Source organism: Epinephelus lanceolatus, chromosome 20 (genome assembly GCF_041903045.1).
Source record: "Epinephelus lanceolatus isolate andai-2023 chromosome 20, ASM4190304v1, whole genome shotgun sequence".
In the NCBI taxonomy this organism is placed as follows: domain Eukaryota; kingdom Metazoa; phylum Chordata; class Actinopteri; order Perciformes; family Serranidae; genus Epinephelus; species Epinephelus lanceolatus.
Genome location: NC_135753.1, coordinates 14,050,457 through 14,071,574, shown reverse-complemented (window position 1 = coordinate 14,071,574; position 21,118 = coordinate 14,050,457). Strand labels below are relative to the sequence as shown.

The following is a 21,118-nucleotide window of genomic DNA, read 5'->3' as shown; positions in this document are numbered from 1 at the left end:
TAAGTCTTGGTATGTTAAATATGCTTGCTAAATGTCAGGCATCTAGGTAAAATGAACCACGAGGGCTACTTTATAATAATTTTGTAGGGGGCACTATCGAGCTATTATGTCACACACGAGCATGAAAACCAAAATCTGTAAACTTTTTCAACTGTTTTGTGAGTTTTTGAGCACATTTAGCCCCTCAGAGATGCAATTCGCTTGCATAAATGATGATAATCCCTTGTATTAGAACAGGGTCCTCAACCCAATCAATACTTTGGCCTAGGAATTCGAAACTGAACAGGCCTACCATGCACAGGCCCAGGGGCCTAAAGTGTCACTCAAATAAATTCGTATCGACCAACCGACCAGGAAGATGCCCAAAATGCCCATAAAAAGATGCAAAAAAAATGCAAAGAGACACAATTAACTACAAAAATGAGTAAAACAACCACAAGGAGACACAAAATGACTACAAAGTGTCACAAAGCAGCCAAAAAAGACACAAAATTACCTATAGAAACACAAAATTACCCCAAAAAGACACAAAAATCTCTCAGTAAGACCCAAATGACTACAAAATGACACAAAAACAACCATTAAGAGATACTTAATAACCACAGACTATGCATTTTGCTCCCATGTGGGAGAGTGGGCGGGGCCCTTTGCATATCTGTGCCCAGGAGCCCACAGTCTCATAATTCGCCCATGTTTGGGCCATAACTAAAGCAAACACAGTATGCTACCTTTGCGGACATTACAAGTTCTGTATGGTTGGGAGAGAGTTACAGCCTCAAGCAAGGGAGTTCAAGTATTTCGGGGTCTTGTTCACGAGTGAGGGTAGAATGGAGAGTGAGGCTCAGCCTTAGAGATAGGGTAAGGAGCTCGGACATCCGGAGGGAGCTAGGAGTAGAGCCGCTGCTTCTTCGCGTCAAAAGGGGTCAGTTGAGGTGGTTCGGGCATCTGATAAGGATTCCTCCTGGGCACCCCCCCCGTCAGAGGTGTTCTGGGCACCTCTCACTGTAGGAGGCCCCGAGGCAGACCCAGAACATGCTGGAAGGACTACATATCTCATCTGGCCTGGGAACACCTTGGGGTCCCCTAGGAGGAGCTGGAAAGCATTGCTGGGGAGAGGGACGTCTGGGGCACTTTGCTTGGCCTGCTGCTCCTGATAAGCGGATGAATATTGATGGACGGACAACTTCTGTAGCATACAGTGTTTGTGAAAACTTTATAATAATTTCTTTGTGTGTTTATTAGCCGTCTTTGTTGATTCCTCTGATATTTTAAGTAATTATTTGTTGCATAGTGTATCCACAGTGATATATGGACATCATTGCGTTGAGCGTGACAAGAGACAGAGGATCTGTTGGATGTTGTAAAGACATCTGAAAATGAGAGTTTGTTTGTGCGCACCTTTCAACATGTACCTTGAACTCAACGTATTTCATCAAAACATAAGGCTAATGACAGGTAATCTAAGGACACTGTAATTTAACATGTTGTATGCATTGTATTGGGGTTATGATAATATTGTTGAGTCATTAAAACTAAGCGTATTTCTTAAAATGTGGTAGATTATGATTTTAAATGAAGTTTTACCCATAAGAATATTTTAAAGTTGATTTCCTTGATTGACTGGTTGATTGTTAATTATGGTATAACTGTAATAAGCTTCAATGAACCAAGACCTAGAGTCACCCATTCGTTGGATCATATTGATTTACTCATTAAACTCGGTCTAATCATTTGCGAGGCGCCATAAATGTGTGCACTGAAGTCCTTCATCTCCATGGCCACGTATACAATCAATCATTAATGTTTAATAAACAAGAGAAGCTGGCTATAAGAATCAAGCGCACGTCCAAGAGTGATACTATCACTGAGAGAAAAGGCAAACAGAATGGATGTAAGGATGCACCGTTGCATGACACAACTGGACTAATTACACACGTTTAGCAAATGCTCAACACATTTCTCTCTGGATGTGATGTTGCCAGGAAGAAAGAGTGATGTTGACATGATGGTACAGTAAAGATTTTTGATTTTCTTTCTCAGTGATGTTCTGTTAGTCAGAATGAAAGAAGCTGAAGACAGTATTGCCGTGGTCGGCATCGGCTGCAATTTTCCAGGGGGTAAGCTATTTAAATTTGGTAACTTAGTTGTGTTTTCTTATATGTTTATTATTTTATCAACAAATTTGCTAGTTAAAGCTTTTTTTCCGTCTCCCACAATGTACTTTAGAATAAACGACCAAAACCTTAGAAATTGCATAATTTCAACATTACTAGATCAGAAATGAAATTAACAGATTAAAATGTGTTCACCTGAGATAAACAATCTTTTAATGACCATCACGGTTGGCAAAATTAATAAAAGGGTGTTTGGTTGTCATTTTATTTTATTCAGTTTAGGCTTATTACAAATCTTTTGTATTTGCAAATCAGGGGAATCATGCAAAACACTTAATTTAAATGGTGGCCATTTGTCTCCTAATCTGCCTACTACAATTTACAGTACCACAATTGGGCTTTTAAGTGTTATATCTTTTCAAACAGGAGAAGGGCTTGACAATTTCTGGAGGGTTCTGGTGGATGGGAGAAACTGTTCTGTACCGATTCCAAAGGAGAGATTTGATTTGGCCAGCTGGTATGACCCAGATGACAACAAAGCGGGTAAATCCCGGACAGCCAATGCTGCTCTCATTGAAGGGTATGCTTTTTGAACCTTATCATGTAACCTATTTAGATGTCACTACTTGTGTGTCTTGTGAATATGTGGAGGGAGATAGTCTTATAGACTTGTCTTTTTCCGCTGTTAATAAAAAGTTCTTTACATGCTGTTTGTCAACCCAGTTGCCAGAATAAATGTTGACAGATATGTTGCATTTGTAATATCACATGTTGTTCACAAACTTTACATTTCTATTTTCAATCACATGCTGTGACATGTGACACTGTTATTAACATGTGGTTAGGCATAAGCACAAAAACCATTTGGTGAGGGTTAGGAGAATGTTTTGGTTTAAAATACCTGGTTTGGTCACTGTAAACACGGCTGGAAATGTTCCAAACTCTCGTTAAAAAACATTGTTGGTTTTGAACATTGGTCTGCCGCTATCTACTGCTTGGCAGCCGTCTCATCTAGGTGTCAAGCCATCCACCATCTCCTCCTCCTCCTGATGAGAAACTCAGCTCATAAACATGCTATCTGAACTACATCACAAGTCTGAAACTTACAAATATACGTACAAAGGTACATTTACTGCAAAAGTACAAACATAGCAGTGGTTTGCAGAAAGTACAATGCCAATATTTTATTCTGGTGACTGGGCTGTATTTGTACCAGCTTATAGTTTAGGCCTCTAACTATACATTTCCAATGGGTAAATGAAAACAGGTGTGTGCATTTCATGCGTGCAACACTGCTGATTTTCTCATTTTAAACTATGGTCATCACCAGTAATTTCTCTTTGGGCCGGTAAAGTATTAGATTATGATCCATTTCTCAGTCATTGAATTTGATCTAGTGTTTTTGAATGCTTTCAGGTTCAATGAATTTGACCACAAGTTTTTTGGCATCAGCGACAGTGAAGTGGAACAAATGGACCCTCAACAAAAACAGCTCCTTCAGTGTGTCTACAGGGCGCTGGAGAATGCTGGAATTCCTATGGAGAAGGCTAGTGGGACCAGGACAGGAGTGTTTTTTGGTAAGTCAGTAAAAGCATGTTGTAAGTGACAGGCTTTTTTATGTGCTTTGTGTAATTTACCATCACATTTTTCTTGCTGTTCCTTGAATTATTGAACTCTCTTAAAGAGCTCCATGCATTAATCATTGCGATATGTCAGCCCAGTAGCCAGAAGAAAATGTTGGCATTGTACTTATCTGCAGACCACGAACATGAATCATTTGCATGTTTCATACGTATCATAACATTTCTAAAGTGATGAAGTGTATGAGCTGACTGTCCTCGGAAGGTGGAGGGGATGGTGGATGGCGTGTCACTAGAGTGAAATGCCTGCCAAGCTGCACTACAGACCACTGTTCGAGAACAACAGGCAACAAAACCGATTGTGATTTAGCAACTCATTCCTGTGTTTCCAGTGCCTTTTTAGGTAATATGTGGGTGTTTGTAGAGACCCATCGCTTTTTTTAAGATAGAATATGATCTTTTCCTAACCATGACCAAGTGTTTTTTGTGCCTAAACCTAACCACATGTTAACCTCAGCCTTGTTGAAATGTAAAGTTCATCGTATGGGCTACATGATAACATGCAATGGTGATGTATCCCTGGTTTTCAGAAGTGTACAATGCCACCATTCTTTCTGCCTACATGGTTGGTTCTGTGCTCTAACCAGTTTTTATGTTGCTTTTATTGTAGGTTTAATGAACAGAGATTATGAGACAAATGCTGCACACGTGCATCCAAGTGTGATCAACCACTGGACCGGCACAGGCCTTGCAATGAGTATTGCAGCAAACAGAGTCTCCTACATCTTCAACTTCACTGGGCCCTCACTGTCCATAGACTGTGCCTGCTCATCGTCTCTCGTGGCTCTTCATCTTGCCTGTCAGTCCATTAAACAAGGTCTGTGCAGTATGTCCAACTAAGGTCAATGACTCTTTCAGTGCAACCTTTACGGTAACTCTAATGAAAAAGCTATGCCACAGCACTGTGGTTTTAAATGTAAAGATAAGTGTTAAATAGACATTCAAATATATTGTAAGATATTAAGAAACGTGTTTTATCTTATCAGGTGATTGTGACATGGCTGTTTGTGGAGGAGTCAACTGTATCATAGAGCCAAGGGTGTTTGTTGCTCTCAGCAAGGCCAAGATGATCTCACCTGAAGGGACCAGCAAACCTTTCTCCAACAGAGCAGATGGTTATGGCAGAGGGGAGGGCTGCGGGGTCGTTCTCCTGAAGCCTCTGAAAAAGGTCAGAATATTTAGAGTAACAAAAGTGCAACACATTTTTTCCTTTTATTAACAAGCAACCATAGCAGATATTAGAGAAACATGAATTAATGCCTGATTGACTTACTATTATTAAGCAATTTATTTCTTTTTTTTTTTAAAGATATTTTTCTTGGCCATTTTTCCTTTATTGGACAGGACAGGCAAGCGTGAAGGGGGGAGAGAGAGAGGGGGATGACATGCAGCAAAGGGCCACAGGCTGGATTCGAATCTGGGCCGCTGCGGCAACAGCCCCGTACATGGGGCGCCTGCTCTACCACTAAGCCACCGACGCCCCACAATTTATTTCTTTTAAAGTGCGCATAATATCCATAAATGTTACCCTGGACATCCAGAGTTTTCGCAAGAGCACAATTTGAATTTGCTCAGCGAGTCACTCTGGCAATCAGTAATGATGCTCATTACCCATGCCGTTGGAGCCGAGCTTCACCAATCACATCGGTGTATCTGATATAGGCGGGCCAGAGGCGAGCTAAACAGATGACAACAGCGCTGCGACGCTGTCTGGAATCAGTCAGTAAACATTGCAAGATGGCTACGGATGAACACCAGTTGTTTGAAACGGCTTTGGCCGCTACAATGAACGAGTTAGACTTGGCTTTTTCTCTAAAAGAGGAAGAGAAGGGGCGTCATGGCTTAGTGGTAGAGCAGGTGCCCCATGTACAAGGCTGTTGCTGCAGCGGCCCGGGTTCGAATCCAGCCTGTGGCCCTTTGCTGCATGTCACTCCCTCTCTCTCTCTCCCCCCTTCACGCTTATCTGTCCTATCGATTAAAGGCTTAAAAATGCCCGAAAAAATATATTTAAAAAAAAAAAAAAAAAGAGGAACAGAAGACGGCGCTCGAATCTTTCCTTTGCAAGAAGGACGTTTTTGCTGTTTTGCCGACCGGATACGGCAAGAGTCTAATCTACCAGTTAGCTCCCCTGGTAGCTAAGCGCTAAGTATTGTTCTGATTGGTCGTAGTGTTATCCAGTTGCGTGCAGTGATATTTTCAAATGCATGCTTGGTGCCGTCCCTCGAGTTGGGCCATTTTCATTACTCATAGCCAGACCTTAAATCTTTCTAGATTTGGGTCTGGATTTCCAGGCTACATAAATGTTATATTAGTCAGCATCTTCCTAGTTCCTGTTATATCTGTTATTCTCCTCTCACTAATTCACATAATATTCACTTCCTGTGCCATTGTATATCAGTATGATGCATGTTACAATGTTATAAACATCATACTCTCGTTTCATTTTAGTCTTGTTGCTTTACAGGCTATACAAGACCATGACCATATCTGGGGCATAATCAGCAAAACAGCCGTCAACCAAGATGGACACTCAGTTACTCCAATCACCAAACCATCCATGACACAACAAGAGGAACTCCTGCGCAGAATCTACTCAGAGTCTGACCTCGCAGATGTCCAGTACATAGAGGCACATGGAACTGGAACCCCAGTTGGAGACCCAACAGAGGCAGGAAGCATCTCAAATGTCATCGCTAAAGCAAAACCTCCAGGTTCAGAGACACTGCGGATTGGCTCTGTGAAGAGCAACATTGGACATACAGAATCTGCAGCTGGAGTGGCTGGACTTATTAAGATTCTCTTAATGATGAAGCATGAGACCATTGTTCCTTCAGTTTTCTACTCTGAGGAGACTGCCAGTGTTGATGCCAAAGCCCTGAACATTAAAGTTCCTAAGAAAGCAGAAAAGTGGGAATCCTCTCGTGCAAGAATTGCAGGAGTGAACAACTTTGGATTTGGGGGTACAAATGCACATGCCATTGTCAAACAGCACAAACAGTCCCACATTCAGAGAAAGAATGATGGGAAACAGGCAGGGTATTTTGTCATGTCTGCAAATTCACCAAAATCTCTTACTCTGATGATGGAAGACACCATTAAACAGCTAGAAGATGAACACAAAGTTGATCTAGATTCACTGCTGTACACGTCAGCTTGTAGGAGGACGCATCTAAAACATAAATACAGAAAGGCCATCATGGTTTCATCTGTAGTCGATCTAAAAGAGAAGTTAAGTGCCACTCTAGGCAAAAACATTCACTCATCCTACTCAGATTCAAGGTTAGTGTTTGTCTTTTGCGGAAATGGTGTCACTTACCATGGCATGTGCAAACAGCTACTAAAACATGAGCCTGTATTCAGGGATAAGATTGAAGAGACTGCACGACTGTTCCAAAGACATAGTACGCAGAACATCTTGGACACACTTGAGAGTGAGGTTGAGGGTAGTGACTTCAACAATCCACATGTTGTCCAGCCACTCCTCTTTGCTATCCAAGTTGGCATTACCACCCTTCTCAGACACTGGGGTGTCAAGCCTGATGCAATACTCGGACACTCTGTCGGTGAGGTTGCAGCCGCTCACTGTTCTGGCCTCTTGTCTCTTGAGGATGCGGTTAAGGTCATCTATTTCCGCAGCACTCTCCAGAGCAAAGTCACTGGGGGGAAGATGCTTGTGATCAGCAACATGGCTGTATCAGAGGTAACTGCTCTTCTCCCTCATTACTCTGGTAGAATCTGCCTTGCTGCTTTCAACAGCCCTCAGTCCTGCACCCTCTCAGGTGATGCAGATGCAATTGAGAGCCTCCATAAGGAGCTGAGCACCTCAGCCAACAGTCAGAATCTGTTCCTTCGTGTCCTGGATGTCCCGGCTGCTTACCACAGCCACATGATGGACCCAATTCTGCCAGAAATCAAGGAGACAATTGGCTCCCTACAGGTGAATGATCTTGACACAGAGTTGTTCTCAACAGTGACAGGCAAGGAGGTCCAGGAGGGGGAATACTGCACAGGGGAATACTGGGCTAGAAACATTCGTGAGCCAGTAGCTTTTGAGCAGGCAGTAAGGTTAGCAACTAAAGGCAAGAATAACACAGTGTTTGTGGAGATAGGGCCAAGAAGGGCGCTTCAGAGAAACATAATGGAATCTCTGGGTAATGACACAGCTGTTCTTGCCTCCGTGCAGCCAGAGAAAGATCATGAAACGTTAATGTCTGTTGTGTCTAAGCTGTTTGAACTGGGTGTCCATGTAAATTGGAACACCTTCTACAGAGGATATGAGACGACGCCACTGCCTATTCCGAAATACCAGTTTGATTGCTCAGACAGAGATGTTATCATTGGGGCAGCACAGAAAAGCACAGCAAGTAATCACCCTGTGCTCTGCCAAACAGGAAGTGAAAGCAATGTTTTCAGCTGTGATCTGATGTCTGACTCTTCTTTCTATCTGAAAGAGCACAAGCACAATGACATCCCCATCGTCCCTGGTGCCTTCTATGCTGAGTTGGGTTTAGCTGCATGCATGGCCACCGCCAAACCAAAAGTACCACTGAGCTCACTGCAGCTCAGTGTCAGTTTTCACAGTCCATTTGTTTTAACCCAGCATTCCCCTGAAATGAAGGTGCAAGTTGAACAAACAGAGAAGGAAACTAAATTCATGGTACTCTCCCCGTCTGCAACGTATGCATCAGGCACAGTGGTTTCAAAGAAAGAGAGGCTCATAGAGGAGCAGTGCATCTCACTAAGCTCCATCCTCAAAAGATGCAAATCTGTAGTAAGCTCTCAAGAGTTCTATGGGTATCTCTCTCAAGGAGGCTTTCAGTATGGAGATGTCTTCCTGAATAAAGCAGATGTGCACTATGGAGAAGATCTCAAGGAGGCTTTTGCAAATGTCACAGTTCCAGAAGAACTGCGGTCTCAGTTGCATGACTACTGCATTCATCCTGTTGTGCTGGATTATCTGATGCAGCTTCTGCCAGTAACAGTAGAGCACATTTTCGCTGGTAGACCAGGATTTCCTGCCAAAATAGGAAGTTTGACAGTGTTTGAACCCTTGCAGGATGAGATGGTTGTCTATCTGAGAGCAATTGATGTGGGCGTTGATCACTTTGAGATTTGTGGCTGCTTTGCAGATAAAGAGGGAAGAGTGTTGGTTGAGGTTAAGAATGTGATCATCAAGTACCTTGGCAGTCGCTCACATGTGGTTAAGGAGTATTTCTACCATAATGCCTTTAGTGTCATCCCTGAAGGCGACACATCTGCTCCTCCTCCTAAGGCCCTGGTCTTCTGCGACTCTATAGGGATTTCTAAAGGCCTACAGCAATATCTGGACTCAAAGTCTACATACATTTCCTTCACACATGCAAAAGATATCTTGAGCCATGGGTTTCCTTCTCAGTTGGCAAATCTCAACATAACAGATATTGAGAAAAACTTTGATGAGGTCTTATTTTTGTGGGGCAAAGAGGACCTCACTTCACTGGCCGCTGAAGTTGTCCTGCAGAATTTGGCAAACTTGTGTGAAGTTTTCCGCCAAATCGTCCTTGAGCTGAAGCGAATTAGCTTCCCAAACAACATCAGAGCTGTCACCTACCGTTCTTCTGACATCACAGTGGACCACATAAGTCCAGGTTTTGCTCTTGCTGGTATGACAAGATCATTTGCTGCAGAAATACCAGATCTTACATTTCAGCTGATTGACATAAGCTCTACCTCTGCTGAGGACCTTGCAGCTCTGTCGGAGGTCCTAAGATCGCATCCTTGCAGCAATTACCCAGAGTTGGTGGTAAAAGACGGGCTGATTCTGAAACCTTCCATCGTCCGTACTACACCTGAAATCAGTCCCAGTTCAGAGGGCAGCTTTACCACTACAATGTCTGACTCCTGCATCCTTCAGACTGCTGATGCACATAAGATGACTCAGCTGAGTGCCATCCTCTTTGAGGAGGAGGCCCAGCCAATCAGGGATACATCAGTTGAAATTCGGCCCACAAGAATATGTGTTCATTCATCTGATTACTTTCCTGTCAGTGCTTCACATCTCAAATTTGGCCAGACAATGTACTGGAACAAACACTCATCACAGAAACACAAGCTACTGGCTCTTGATTTAAGTGGTACTATTACAGCAGTTGGAAAAGATGTCAGGAAACTGAAAGTAGGAGACCATGTTGCTTCCTGTTACCCTGTGGTAGCAGCCAGCAAGATCACAGTACCAGAGGATGTGTGCTACAGCACCAAGCGGTTTCCATTCCTTCAAAAAACACCCTGTGTTTCCTACTTTGTGCTAGCATGGGAAATCCTGCATCGTGTTTTGCCCAGAGCCAAACATAATCTAGGAATTGTATCATCTGTGCCTGATTCTGCTCTGATGAAAGTCTTGGCGCTCACTTCTTACAAGTCAGGTTGGAATGTGGTTGTTGGCACACAGTGCAATGGCTCTTTTGTCAATGTCAATCAAATGGATGTTTTTGTCATCCTGCCTCCATTTGATGAATCTCTGATTGCAAAAATTTGCAACTTCCCAGGTGTCCAACATGTTGTCTTCATCTGTGAATCTCAGATGCAGTGTCTGCTTGCTCAGGATGTGTCCCAAAGTGTGAAGGAAAGTGTTCATGTGCAGACAATTCAGATGCCACTCATTTTGCAAAAGGGATTCTTGAGTTCACAAAGGCCACACATTTACCACTGGCTGAAGTTCCTAAACCTGAGCAGGAAATTTGCTATTGAGAGCTTTACCTTTCAGAATGTGAAATCTGAAAGCATTGAGAGCCTTGATTCAGAGACACCAAAATCATACTTCAACTCAAAGAAGTTAGCTGTTGTAGCTCTGGATAAAAGTGTCAGCAGTACACTGTCTGATATTCCATTGCTGCCAACAAAAAAACAGCTTTTCCAAAAGAGAGCAGTGTACATAGTGGCAGGTGGTCTTTCTGGTCTGGGCTTTGAAACTGTCAAGTTCATTTCACAAAGAGGGGGTGAGTACATCGTCATACTCTCCAGGAGCAAGCCCACACCAGATGTGCAGCAAGAGATACACAATGTGGAGAAACAGTGTGGAAACTTTATCTCTACCATGGAGTGTGACGTATCAGTGTCTGAGTGTGTGCACAAGGTCATCAGTGTCATTGGCCAGAAATTCCCTGGTTGTCCAATCAGAGGTGTGTTTCACAGTGCAGTTGTCTTGCATGATGGGCTGATTGAGACCCTTGACAGATCTCTTTATGAGAAAGTTTTTAAACCCAAAGTAAATGGTGTACTGAATTTGCATCATGCAACAAAGCACTGTCAGTTGGATTACTTTGTGTGTTACTCTTCCATCTCAGCTTTTCTGGGAAATGCATCACAAACAAACTATGCAGCAGCCAACACATTCCTCGACATGTTCTGTCATTACCGGCGCAAACACGGGCTGCCTGGGCAGTCCATTAACTGGGGAGCTCTAAACATTGGTCTGCTCTTGAACAAGGAGCATTTCCAGCGGTTTCTGGAGGCAAAGGGGATGATGGTGTTGGATGTGGCTGAGATTTATAAAAGTCTGGAGCAATGCCTTGTGCTCAATCAACCCCAACAGGCTGTTTGCAGGTTTCACTTCAGAAACATCAGCCAGAACATCCTCTCTCAAAATGTGGCCTTGACCAAGCGCCTGTTCGCACTGGTAGACGAGGCTCTCCAAAAATCCAAAGAGACAGACTCTCAAACTAAACAAGCCAAATCTGTCTCACCAAAAGATTATGTCATCTCTCTGCTTTCTGAGACCATCGGCATGGATAAAAGTGAGCTGAAAGATGAATTGCCTCTTTTATCCTTAGGCATTGACTCCATGCAGGCCATGACCCTGCAGAATCTCATCTTTCAGGGGAGAGGTGTGAATGTGCCTTTGGTCAAACTATTGGATCCCAACGCCACGATATCAACAGTAGTAGCTATACTGAGTGAAGAAGATGAAGGTGAAAGTTTCAGTGATAACCCAGAGCCGCTTCCAGTGGAAGACATCAGTGTCGTTTCTACCAGATTGTAAAAATGAGAAACGCAAATACAGAAATGTAAATATTAGTTATCAGAGCATTATAATACTGGACTAACTGAAAATTACTAATTGGATTCAGTAGAAGGCTGATGATGGCCATTGCAATGCAACAGCATACCTGTATTAATGCCACATATTTATACTGTATTTTTCTTTTCTTTTTTTGTAAGTGCTTTGCTTTGGTTATTGTTTTGGTTCATTTTGGTGTTGCAGTTTTACACTGTAATTTTTTTTTTTTTTTTTTTTTTTTTTTTTTTTTTGAGACATGCCTAATTTTAATTTTGAGTGGATGTTTTGTATCAGGTTTACCCATTCTGTTTTGTGTAATATATTCATGATGAAAAGTCAGCATTACACTTAAATACACAATTATTGTCGTTAAATGATTTTGACAGTGAATAATTTATGTAAATATATGTAAATATTAGTATAAATGTAAATGTAAGTGCATTCTTAGTTTATCAATTTTCATCCATTTGTAAAGTCATTTTTCAAATCTATCACGGCGTTCGGCCTGTATAATACTAACATCATCTTTTATTTGTCTGTTTTACTTTCACTCATCTCTCATAGGTCATGGTCAGTTGTTATCACTGCTGTCTCATTGATTCTGATTGATTATCACTTTTATGATGGGGATGATGGAACAAAATGTGATACAGTATCCTGGTATGTCCCATAAATGTTCAACTGGGGACATAATTATTGAGCTTTTTGCTGTTTCAGCCACTAATTTATTACATGTGTGGACAAGGACATTGCTTCAGTAAGGATATACATGCAAATAAAATGTTTAAAAAAGATACTGTAATATCTTATGTAAGTATTTATAGCTCTATTTTTCTCTAAATACAAATCACAACTAAGCACTTCCTCCTATCAGTCAATAAATTATTTGGCTATAGAACTATTATGGGGAATTTTGATAGTACAGATATTTGGTATCGTATCTGCGATTTTATACCAGCACTTTAGTTTAAAAAAAAAAAATCTATGAAATGGTACATTTGGTGCATTACATGTTGTCATTGCAACATGTCTCATGTTGTTTTTTTTAATTTTTTGTTTCTTCATGACACAATAAAACAAGCTGCCAATTTCTCTGTGTGCTTGATAAGTTTGGTTTATTAACAAATATTCTTTCATGCACATTACATCATTGCAATTATATTAAGCTGGCAAGAGCGTCAGGAGCAGCTCCAACTTGGATCACGAAGGCCTGCTTTGTTTGTTCACAGTTCCTAAAATTTGCTCTGCATCAATAATTACAAAATATTAAATATATATATGTACAGCCAAAGAAAAAAAAACAATTTGAAAGTCTAGACATTTTAACTGATTTGATTTGAGGAAGATTCAAGACATGATCAAGCATATTTTTACTTAAAGCTGTAAACTGATTAACAACACTTGGTTCCGAACATACCCAGGAAATGTACAGATCTTCTACAGAGAACTTGTCAACAACATAAATATACACATTACAACAGAAATCAAGAAAGTACTACAGCACTGTATTTTTGTAAAAATGTGACTGAGCCAAGACGTCGGTGGAAAACAACTAGAACATACTGTATACTTACTAACAATAAAAGGATGTGGGGCTGTATAAACAAGCCTATTAAAAATTTCATCATGTCTGATAGCTACGAGAACAAAACCACAGCAGTGAAACAGTGCAGTCCCTGTGCAATTTTTTTTTCCCCAAACATTTTCATGCACTGACAAAACCCTTTTTAATCCGTCATTTAAGGCATTCTTTGATGTAGCTTTGAAATTAGCCATTATTCATTACTGTAGCTGCCAAAGTGGCCAGAGTACTGTTGGGGTCCAGTATTCTAACCAAAGGTACATTCACGCCTGTCTCTTGGAAAATTTTGTTCTGCAGAGTCATGGCCAACATGGAGTCAATACCAAGTTCACACAGAGCTGAGTCATCATCTAGCTCATCTACACTAACGTTGATGATCTCACTGACAATTGTTCTTACACTGTCATGTGTGGAAGACAAAGGTTGAACCCTGGGTTCATTACCTAGATTATCTTCAAGCTCCATTTCCACTAAAGCTGACAGCCGCTCTCTGAGAGATGCATTTTGTGAAAGCACATGAACATGAAGATTTTTGAAGTTGAACTTGCATATGACTTGTTGTGGTCTGTTCATCACAAGACACTTTTCAAGTGCCTCGTGAATGTCACAAACATCCATTACCATCATCCCCTTTGCCTCCAGGAACTTCTGGAAATGGTCTTTGTTCAACAAGAGGCCGAGGTTCAGAGGGCCCCAGTTGATGGACTGTCCAGCAAGCCCAAGGTTTCGCCGATAATGACAGAATGTGTCCAGGAAAGAATTAGCTGCTGCGTAGTTACATTGTGAGGCATTGCCAATGAATGAAGAGATGGAGGAGTAGCACACAAAGAAATCCAGTTTGTTGTGAAGTGTTGCATAGTGAAGGTTTAGAGCACCACTCACTTTGGGCTGTAGCACCTTTCGGAAAAGGGGCTCTTCAAGGTTTTCGATCAAAGCGTCATGTAATACTGCAGCGCTGTGAAACACTCCTTTGATTGGACAAGAGGAGAATTTTTCTTCAATTTTTGAGATCGCATCCACAACCTCTGTCAACACAGAAACGTCACACTGGATGTTCATGATTGCCACCCTGTATCTTCTCTCTAGGAGTTCCATTTCAGACTTCATTTCATCAGTCAGAGTACTTCTGGACAATGTGGCAATACAACCGCCATTATTAAAGGCAATGAACTTTACCGTCTCAAGTCCCAAACCAGAGAGTCCTCCTGTTACAATATAAACACAGCTTTGTTTAAAGAGCTGTCCAGGCCTTGTTAGCAAAGGGATATCAGACAATGGACAACCAGACTCTCTGTTATCTAGAACAACTTGCTGCACCGTCTTTGTTGTGAAGTAGGACTCAGCATCTGCATCAATCTGAGGCTCCTTTGTGCTTGACCACTGAAAAGTCTCCCTTTTCAAAGGTAGAGACTCTGTATCAAAGCCCAATGACACCAGCCAATTAGAGACATCCCTATTTCGTACTAGCAGACTGGCTCTCTGGAGAATATTAGCCACATCAAGGTTATGCACATGGATGTGTTCAGTCTTCAGTGCAAACATGTTTTCTGAGAGTGAAGAAGACTTGTTACTGCTACGTACAAAAATAATGTGTCTCTCATGACCACCACTGTATTGCATTCCCTGCCAGGAGTGATCAAACGGGGGCAGGAAAACAAATGCATGACTCTGATCATATTGCATAGATTCTCCTCTGAGATGTGGCAGAGAGGAAACACTCCAACCTGACCTGTTTGCTGTCAGAGCCAAAATTTTCATCAGAGCAGAGGCTGAGTTGGAGGAGATGATGATTAGCTTCCTCTGCTGTTGTTTTACATTAGACAGAATTCTCTGCAGGATATCCCATGCCAGTATGAAGTACGACACACATGGAGTCTCTGTCAGAAACGGGAGTCTCTTTGTGCTGTAACACACAGCTTCAGGAATTATGATCTTTGCAGTTGCAGCAACTGGATAACACGATGCAATATGATCTCCCACTCCTAAAGTACAAACGTCTTTCCCAACAGCTGTGACAATGCCGCTAAAATCTAAAGCAAGAAGCTTGTGATTCTGTGATGTATGCTTGTTCCAATACATTGTCTTGCCGTAGTTAAAATGTGAAGTGGTGACGGGAAAGTAATCGGATGAATGAGCGCATACATTGGTTAGCTGAATCTCAACAGACTTCTCTTGGACAGGATTTGTATTTGTGTCGTAGGGGGTGGCAGACACACGAGTCATTCTATATGGATCAGTTGTCTGCAGAACAAAGTCGCACACATTTACTGAGTGCATGTCACCGTCACATAAAGCCCCTTCCCACATGGGAGTCCGTGCTATTCTTGCTGTTGATGCTTGCCCTTTGTTGATCATGAGCTCTTGTTGTTTGCAGGTGTTTATCACATGAACCAGCGTTTGAATGTCTTCACTGGTCACAGAAGCAAGGTCAATCAGCTGAAAAGAGAGATCCGCCATCTCCACTGCACAAGCCCTTGTCATACCAGACAACACAAAACCAGGACTGACATGATCCACTGTTGCTTCTGTCGATCTGTAAGTTATGACGCGGACAGTGCAAGAGCGTTTGATCTCTTTCAAGGCTAAAACAATTTGGCGAAACACCTCACAGCAAGCCACCAAGTAGTCCAGCATCTTCTCAGATGGCAAGTGGCTGAGGTCCTCTACACCCCAGATGAAGAGAACATTTTGCAAATCAGCCATGGTGTTGAGTGATTCCAACACTACCTTTCGAACTTCTTCTGCCGTCCATTGCTCTCTGCTCTCCACAAGTGCTGACTCTGGGTGCATGAACGGCCTAAGTCCTTTAGCAATCCCAAGTTTGTCTTCAAAAACTATTGCTTTTATTTTGCAATTTTGCCAGTCTGTCTTCTCAGGAATTGCAGTTATTTCATTGTGGAAGAACCAAGACTGAAGAACACTTGAGCAATGGCCCAAAAATGAGATCCTCACCCCCTTAAGTTCCACCAGTACATGACCCTCTGTGGTAGAGAAGCAACCACATACATCGAGGAAGTCTGGAGTCTCTTGAGTGGCTCTTAAATACATGACCATTTCCTCTTGCAGTGGTCCTGATACAGCTACACTACCAATACCTAAAGGGAATCCCTGCTTGGCTGTTAGCCGTCCGATAGCTACCACAGCGGTCATTTGCAAGAAGTAGTCCAATAAAACAGGGTGAATGAAATAGTCATGAAGGTGTTCTAGAAGTTCACAAGGGACTTTGATTGCTGTCACGGCTTCCTTGAATTCGTCTCCAAAGTGCACATCCTCAAGCTGTTTGAAGACAGAGCCATATTCAAATCCTGCTTGAGAAAGTATTGAGTAAATGTCTTTTCTCTTCATAACCAATTTGCACCTTTGGGAGATCATGTCAAGACAAATGGTTGGTTCGTCTAACAATGGTTGGCCATCTGTGCACCTGTATGTGCCGGAGGCATGTGTTGCAACAGGGGACTGTATTTTAAATGAAGCCTCATTCTCTGCATGCTTCAGTGTCACTTTTAACTGATGACAGTCTGAGCTTAGTGTAAGCAGACTGTCAAATCTTACACTGAGCTGGAGCAGAGAAACAGGTTTCTTTGGCCTTAAACTTGCCATCAGTGAGGCATAAGCTAGTTCAACATAGAACGCACCTGGCACAATGGGAACACCATTATTCTTATGCTCCCAAAGATATGGTGCAGACTCTAATGAGAGGTTGTACATGCACTCTTTGTTATCCTGCTTTATTTGGGATATGAGTGTTTGTGGAGAAAAAGGAAATGATTCATAACCTCTTCTAACAGCTTCAAAATTCAATTCTTTCTTTGTGTTGTCAAACTGATAGACTGGCAGAGCTGTGGGTAATGTCTCACACCCCCTGTAGAGTTGATGCCAGTCCACACTGATGCCCAGTTCAAATAGTTTTGCCAAGGTGGACAAGATTGTGTCGTAATCTTTTTCTGGCTGGGCAGAGGAAAGAACTATAGTGTTATTTCCCAAAGTTTCATGTATGTTCCTTTGGAAAGCCCTACGAGGTCCAATCTCCACAAAGACCACATTTGTTCTTGATCCTTTGTCTTTGGTGGCAGCACGCAGTGTTTGTTCAAATAAGACAGACTCTCGTATGTTCCTTGCCCAGTACGTGCCTGTTCTGAAGTCACCATCTGAATAACTCTCTCCGGTCACTGTAGAAAAAAGTTTGCACTCTGTGTTCTTGGTATCCAAGTGACAGATACTTTTCTCAATGTCATCTAGTATAGGATCCATCATATGGCTATGGTATGCCGCAGGCACATCTAACTCATGGAGGAAGAGATTCTTCTCTGTAAACACAATCTTCAGCCGCTGATGGAGCATGTCTACAGCATCTGCATCCCCTGACAGAGTGCAGGACTGGGGGCTGTTGAATGCTGCAACACAAATTTTCCCAGAAAACTCTGGAAGGATTTTTAATACCTCTTCTATGGCCACATTACCAACAACAAGCATTTTGCCTCCTGTGACTTTACTCTGAAGAACACTGCGGTGGTACAACACTTTCACGGCATCCTCAAGAGACAAGAAACCAGAACAGTGAGCAGCAGCAACCTCACCAACAGAATGTCCAAGCACAGCATCTGGTTTGACACCCCAGTGCTTTAGGAGAGCGGCAATGCCAACCTGTATTGCAAAGAGAAGTGGCTGGACAACGCTGGGCTTGCTAAAATCACCATTATCATATTTACCATCAAGCCACTGACTGATGCTGATGCTTTTATGACTCTGGAAAAGATTCTCAACTTCTCTGACCTTATCTCTGAAGACAGGAACCTCCCTCAGGAGCTGCTTGCACATACCCTTGTACGCAACCCCATTTCCACAAAACACAAACACCACCTGGATGTCAGACTTTATAGACTCAACGTTTGTTCTTAATGCAGAAGTCAGCTGATATTCTAGATCTGAAAGGGAAGATGTTAGGAAGGCCTTCCTAAATTTGTGCTGAGAATGATTCCTTCCACATGCTGACGTGTATGACAGTGCCTGTATATCAACTGTTTGATTGCTGCAAATCTTCTGCTGGGTGTCAGTAATGGACAGGATAAGTGATTTCTCAGAGGCTGCAGATATTACAAAAAGTTTTGGACAAGCTTTTGGGATCTGTGTCGGAACTGTGGCCTGTCTGGACTCTCTTACAATCGCATGTGCATTTGTGCCTCCAAAGCCAAAGCTGTTTATCCCCGCTACTCTTCCTAATGACCCATTTGTCTCCCAACTTTCAGCCTTAATGGGGATACTTATACTCAGAGCTTTTGCATCGATGCTTGCACTGTCCTCTGAGTAGAAAACTGAGGGAACAATGGTCTCATGCTTCATCATCAGAAGAACCTTAATGAGTCCGGCCACTCCAGCTGCAGATTCTGTATGTCCAATGTTGCCCTTTACAGAGCCAATCCGCAGTGTCTTTGAACCACGAGGTTTGGCTTTAGCGATGACATTTGAGATGCTTCCTGCCTCTGTTGGATCTCCAACTGGGGTTCCAGTCCCATGTGCTTCTATGTACTGGACATTTGCAAGGTCAGACTTCGAGTAGATTCTTTGCAACAGCTCCTGTTGTTGAGTCATGGATGGTTTGGTTATTGGAGTGACTGAATGACCATCTTGGTTGACCGCCGTTTTGCTGATGATACCCCATATTTTGTTGCAGTCTTTTATGGCCTTTGTAGAGAAAGTCACATTATAAACAGACTATCTGTACTGTATAGGATTTATAAATGTCATGAAATGACTGTCAAAGATAAACAGAATACTTGCTTACATTTTTCAGAGGCTTCAGGAGAACGACCCCGCAGCCCTCCCCTCTGCCATAACCATCTGCTCTGCTTGAGAAAGGTTTGCTGGTCCCTTCAGGTGAGATCATCTTTGCCTTGCTGAGGGCAACAAACATTCTTGGCTCTATTATACAGCTCACACCTCCACATAGAGCCATCTCACAGTCTCCTAGTTGAACAAGAGAGTTCATGGAACATTTGAATGTGTGATGCTTTTAGGCATAACATTTGCAATGCAAAAGAGACCCACGTACCTTGCTTTATAGCCTGGCAGGCTAAATGTAGAGCCACCAAAGATGAAGAACAGGCACTGTCAACAGCAAATGAAGGGCCAGTAAGATTAAATGTGAAGGATATTCTATTGGCGGCCACACTCATGGCCGTCCCAGTGCCGTTGTAGTGGGTTATCGTGGTGGGACTGTTACTTTGTAGCATCTCATAATCCCTGTTCATCAGACCTGAAACACCATTACAAAAGCAGAGAACATCACAATTTATTTATCATGAAATTGTGCTGATTTTGAGTGTATCATAGAACAGTATTGGTCACCTATGTAAACTCCAGTTCTGCCTCCACTTATGCTTTCCATCGCCATTCCCGCATCTTCTAATGCCCTGTATGTACACTGCAGAAGGAGTTTCTGCTGGGGGTCCATAAAATCAGCCTCTGCTTCAGTAATGCCAAAAAATGTGTGATCAAATTCATTCAACCTGCAATATGAAAATAGCAGATCCATCATAAGTCAAACATCTCTCCATGGAATTTTAACACCCACTCCTAAAGGAATACTGTAACCCACAAATGACCACTTGTGTATCAATTCATCACCCACATTTTGTTGAAATTGGGAAGGAAACTTTGCTTCTCACATGCCTCGGGTGAACAAAGAATCCAAAAACTGAGAAACTTCTTGATGAACTGAATCAATAGAGGTCCGTAAACAGCAAAACTATATCAAAACATCTGTTTAGAAACTCTCACACAGGTCATGCATATAATCAAAGTCTCATTTATCCAGTTGTATACTTACTTTCCAAACAGACAGCCCCTTCCGACTAAAATCAAAGTGAAGGTATCACTTTATTTTTAATTCCCTGCCAGAAAAGGCTGTTTGGGTTGCACTAAGCATATAACTGGATAAATGACACTTGATTATACTGCACAAGTTGTGTGAGAATTTGTAAATGAATGTTTTAATATAGTTTTGCTGTTGTTAAACACGGACCCCTTTTATTTTAATTCATCAAGAAATGTCTCCACTTTTGGATTCTTCGTTCACTGTGGAGGCATGCGAGAAAAACAAAGTCTCCTTCACAAATTCAACATAACATGGAGTGGGTAACTGATATACAAATGGTCATCTGAGGGTGAAGTTTTCCTTTAATAGGTTAACACTTACCCTTCTATAAGAGCTGCTTTGCTTGTCTGTGTCTTTCCAGGTTTGCTATCATCAGCATTGTACCAAAACGTGGTGTCAAATCTCTCTGCTGGAATATCTACAACACAGTTCTTTCCCTCCAAAAGAACCCTCCAGAAGTTGTCCAACCCTTCACCTAAAATAAAATGAACCAGAATACCAATAATTGACCTCAAGAAACCACTGGGGAAACAAACAACAAAGAAAACAACAAAGAATATTAAAGAAAATCGAAATACTTGCGTCTTACCTCCAGGGAAATTGCATCCAATCCCAATAACAGCTACGTCCTCATCTGATTCCTCCATTGTTCCTTTGAGACGGACATAAAGTTGCTCTGGGGCTTTATTCTAAAAGCCAAAGATGAATTTCAAGCCTCTCCATAGTGAAGCTTCATGTTCAGTCCTGGTTGCTGTCTTTGGTCAGAACTAGAGCTGTTGTGCCTCCTCTCTTTATAAACACTGTGTCAGTGAGAAGGGACAAGAGGAAACCACAATGCCTGCCTTGTTGCATCTCAGTTGGCTTCATCTGGAA

General features: G+C 42.2%; 2 protein-coding genes across 4 annotated transcripts; one reads left to right on the top strand and one right to left on the bottom strand.

Annotated features, from left to right (window-relative positions):
- Positions 1-1,242: 1,242 nt before the first annotated feature.
- On the top strand, positions 1,243-12,881 carry LOC117264545 (phenolphthiocerol/phthiocerol polyketide synthase subunit C-like). 3 transcript variants are annotated; one of them, XM_078162461.1, is made up of 7 exons: positions 1,661-1,891; positions 2,041-2,117; positions 2,541-2,694; positions 3,531-3,691; positions 4,365-4,571; positions 4,741-4,922; positions 6,219-12,881. In XM_078162461.1, exons 2-7 carry the CDS (start codon positions 2,060-2,062, stop codon positions 11,769-11,771), a joined length of 6,315 nt encoding a protein of 2,104 aa, XP_078018587.1. In that variant the 5' UTR covers positions 1,661-1,891; positions 2,041-2,059; the 3' UTR covers positions 11,772-12,881. The 3 variants fall into 3 exon arrangements, with proteins under 3 accessions (XP_033494468.2, XP_078018588.1, XP_078018587.1); XM_033638577.2 differs by having other exon boundaries at positions 1,243-2,117; XM_078162462.1 differs by lacking the exon at positions 2,541-2,694 and having other exon boundaries at positions 1,660-2,117.
- On the bottom strand, positions 12,725-20,892 carry pks1 (polyketide synthase 1). The gene is made up of 6 exons (XM_033638581.2): positions 20,835-20,892; positions 20,567-20,720; positions 19,717-19,877; positions 19,421-19,624; positions 19,154-19,335; positions 12,725-19,053 (listed from the first exon to the last, which is right to left on the bottom strand). Exons 1-6 carry the CDS (start codon positions 20,890-20,892, stop codon positions 13,558-13,560), a joined length of 6,255 nt encoding a protein of 2,084 aa, XP_033494472.2. The 3' UTR covers positions 12,725-13,557.
- Between the last annotated feature and the right edge of the window lie 226 nt (positions 20,893-21,118).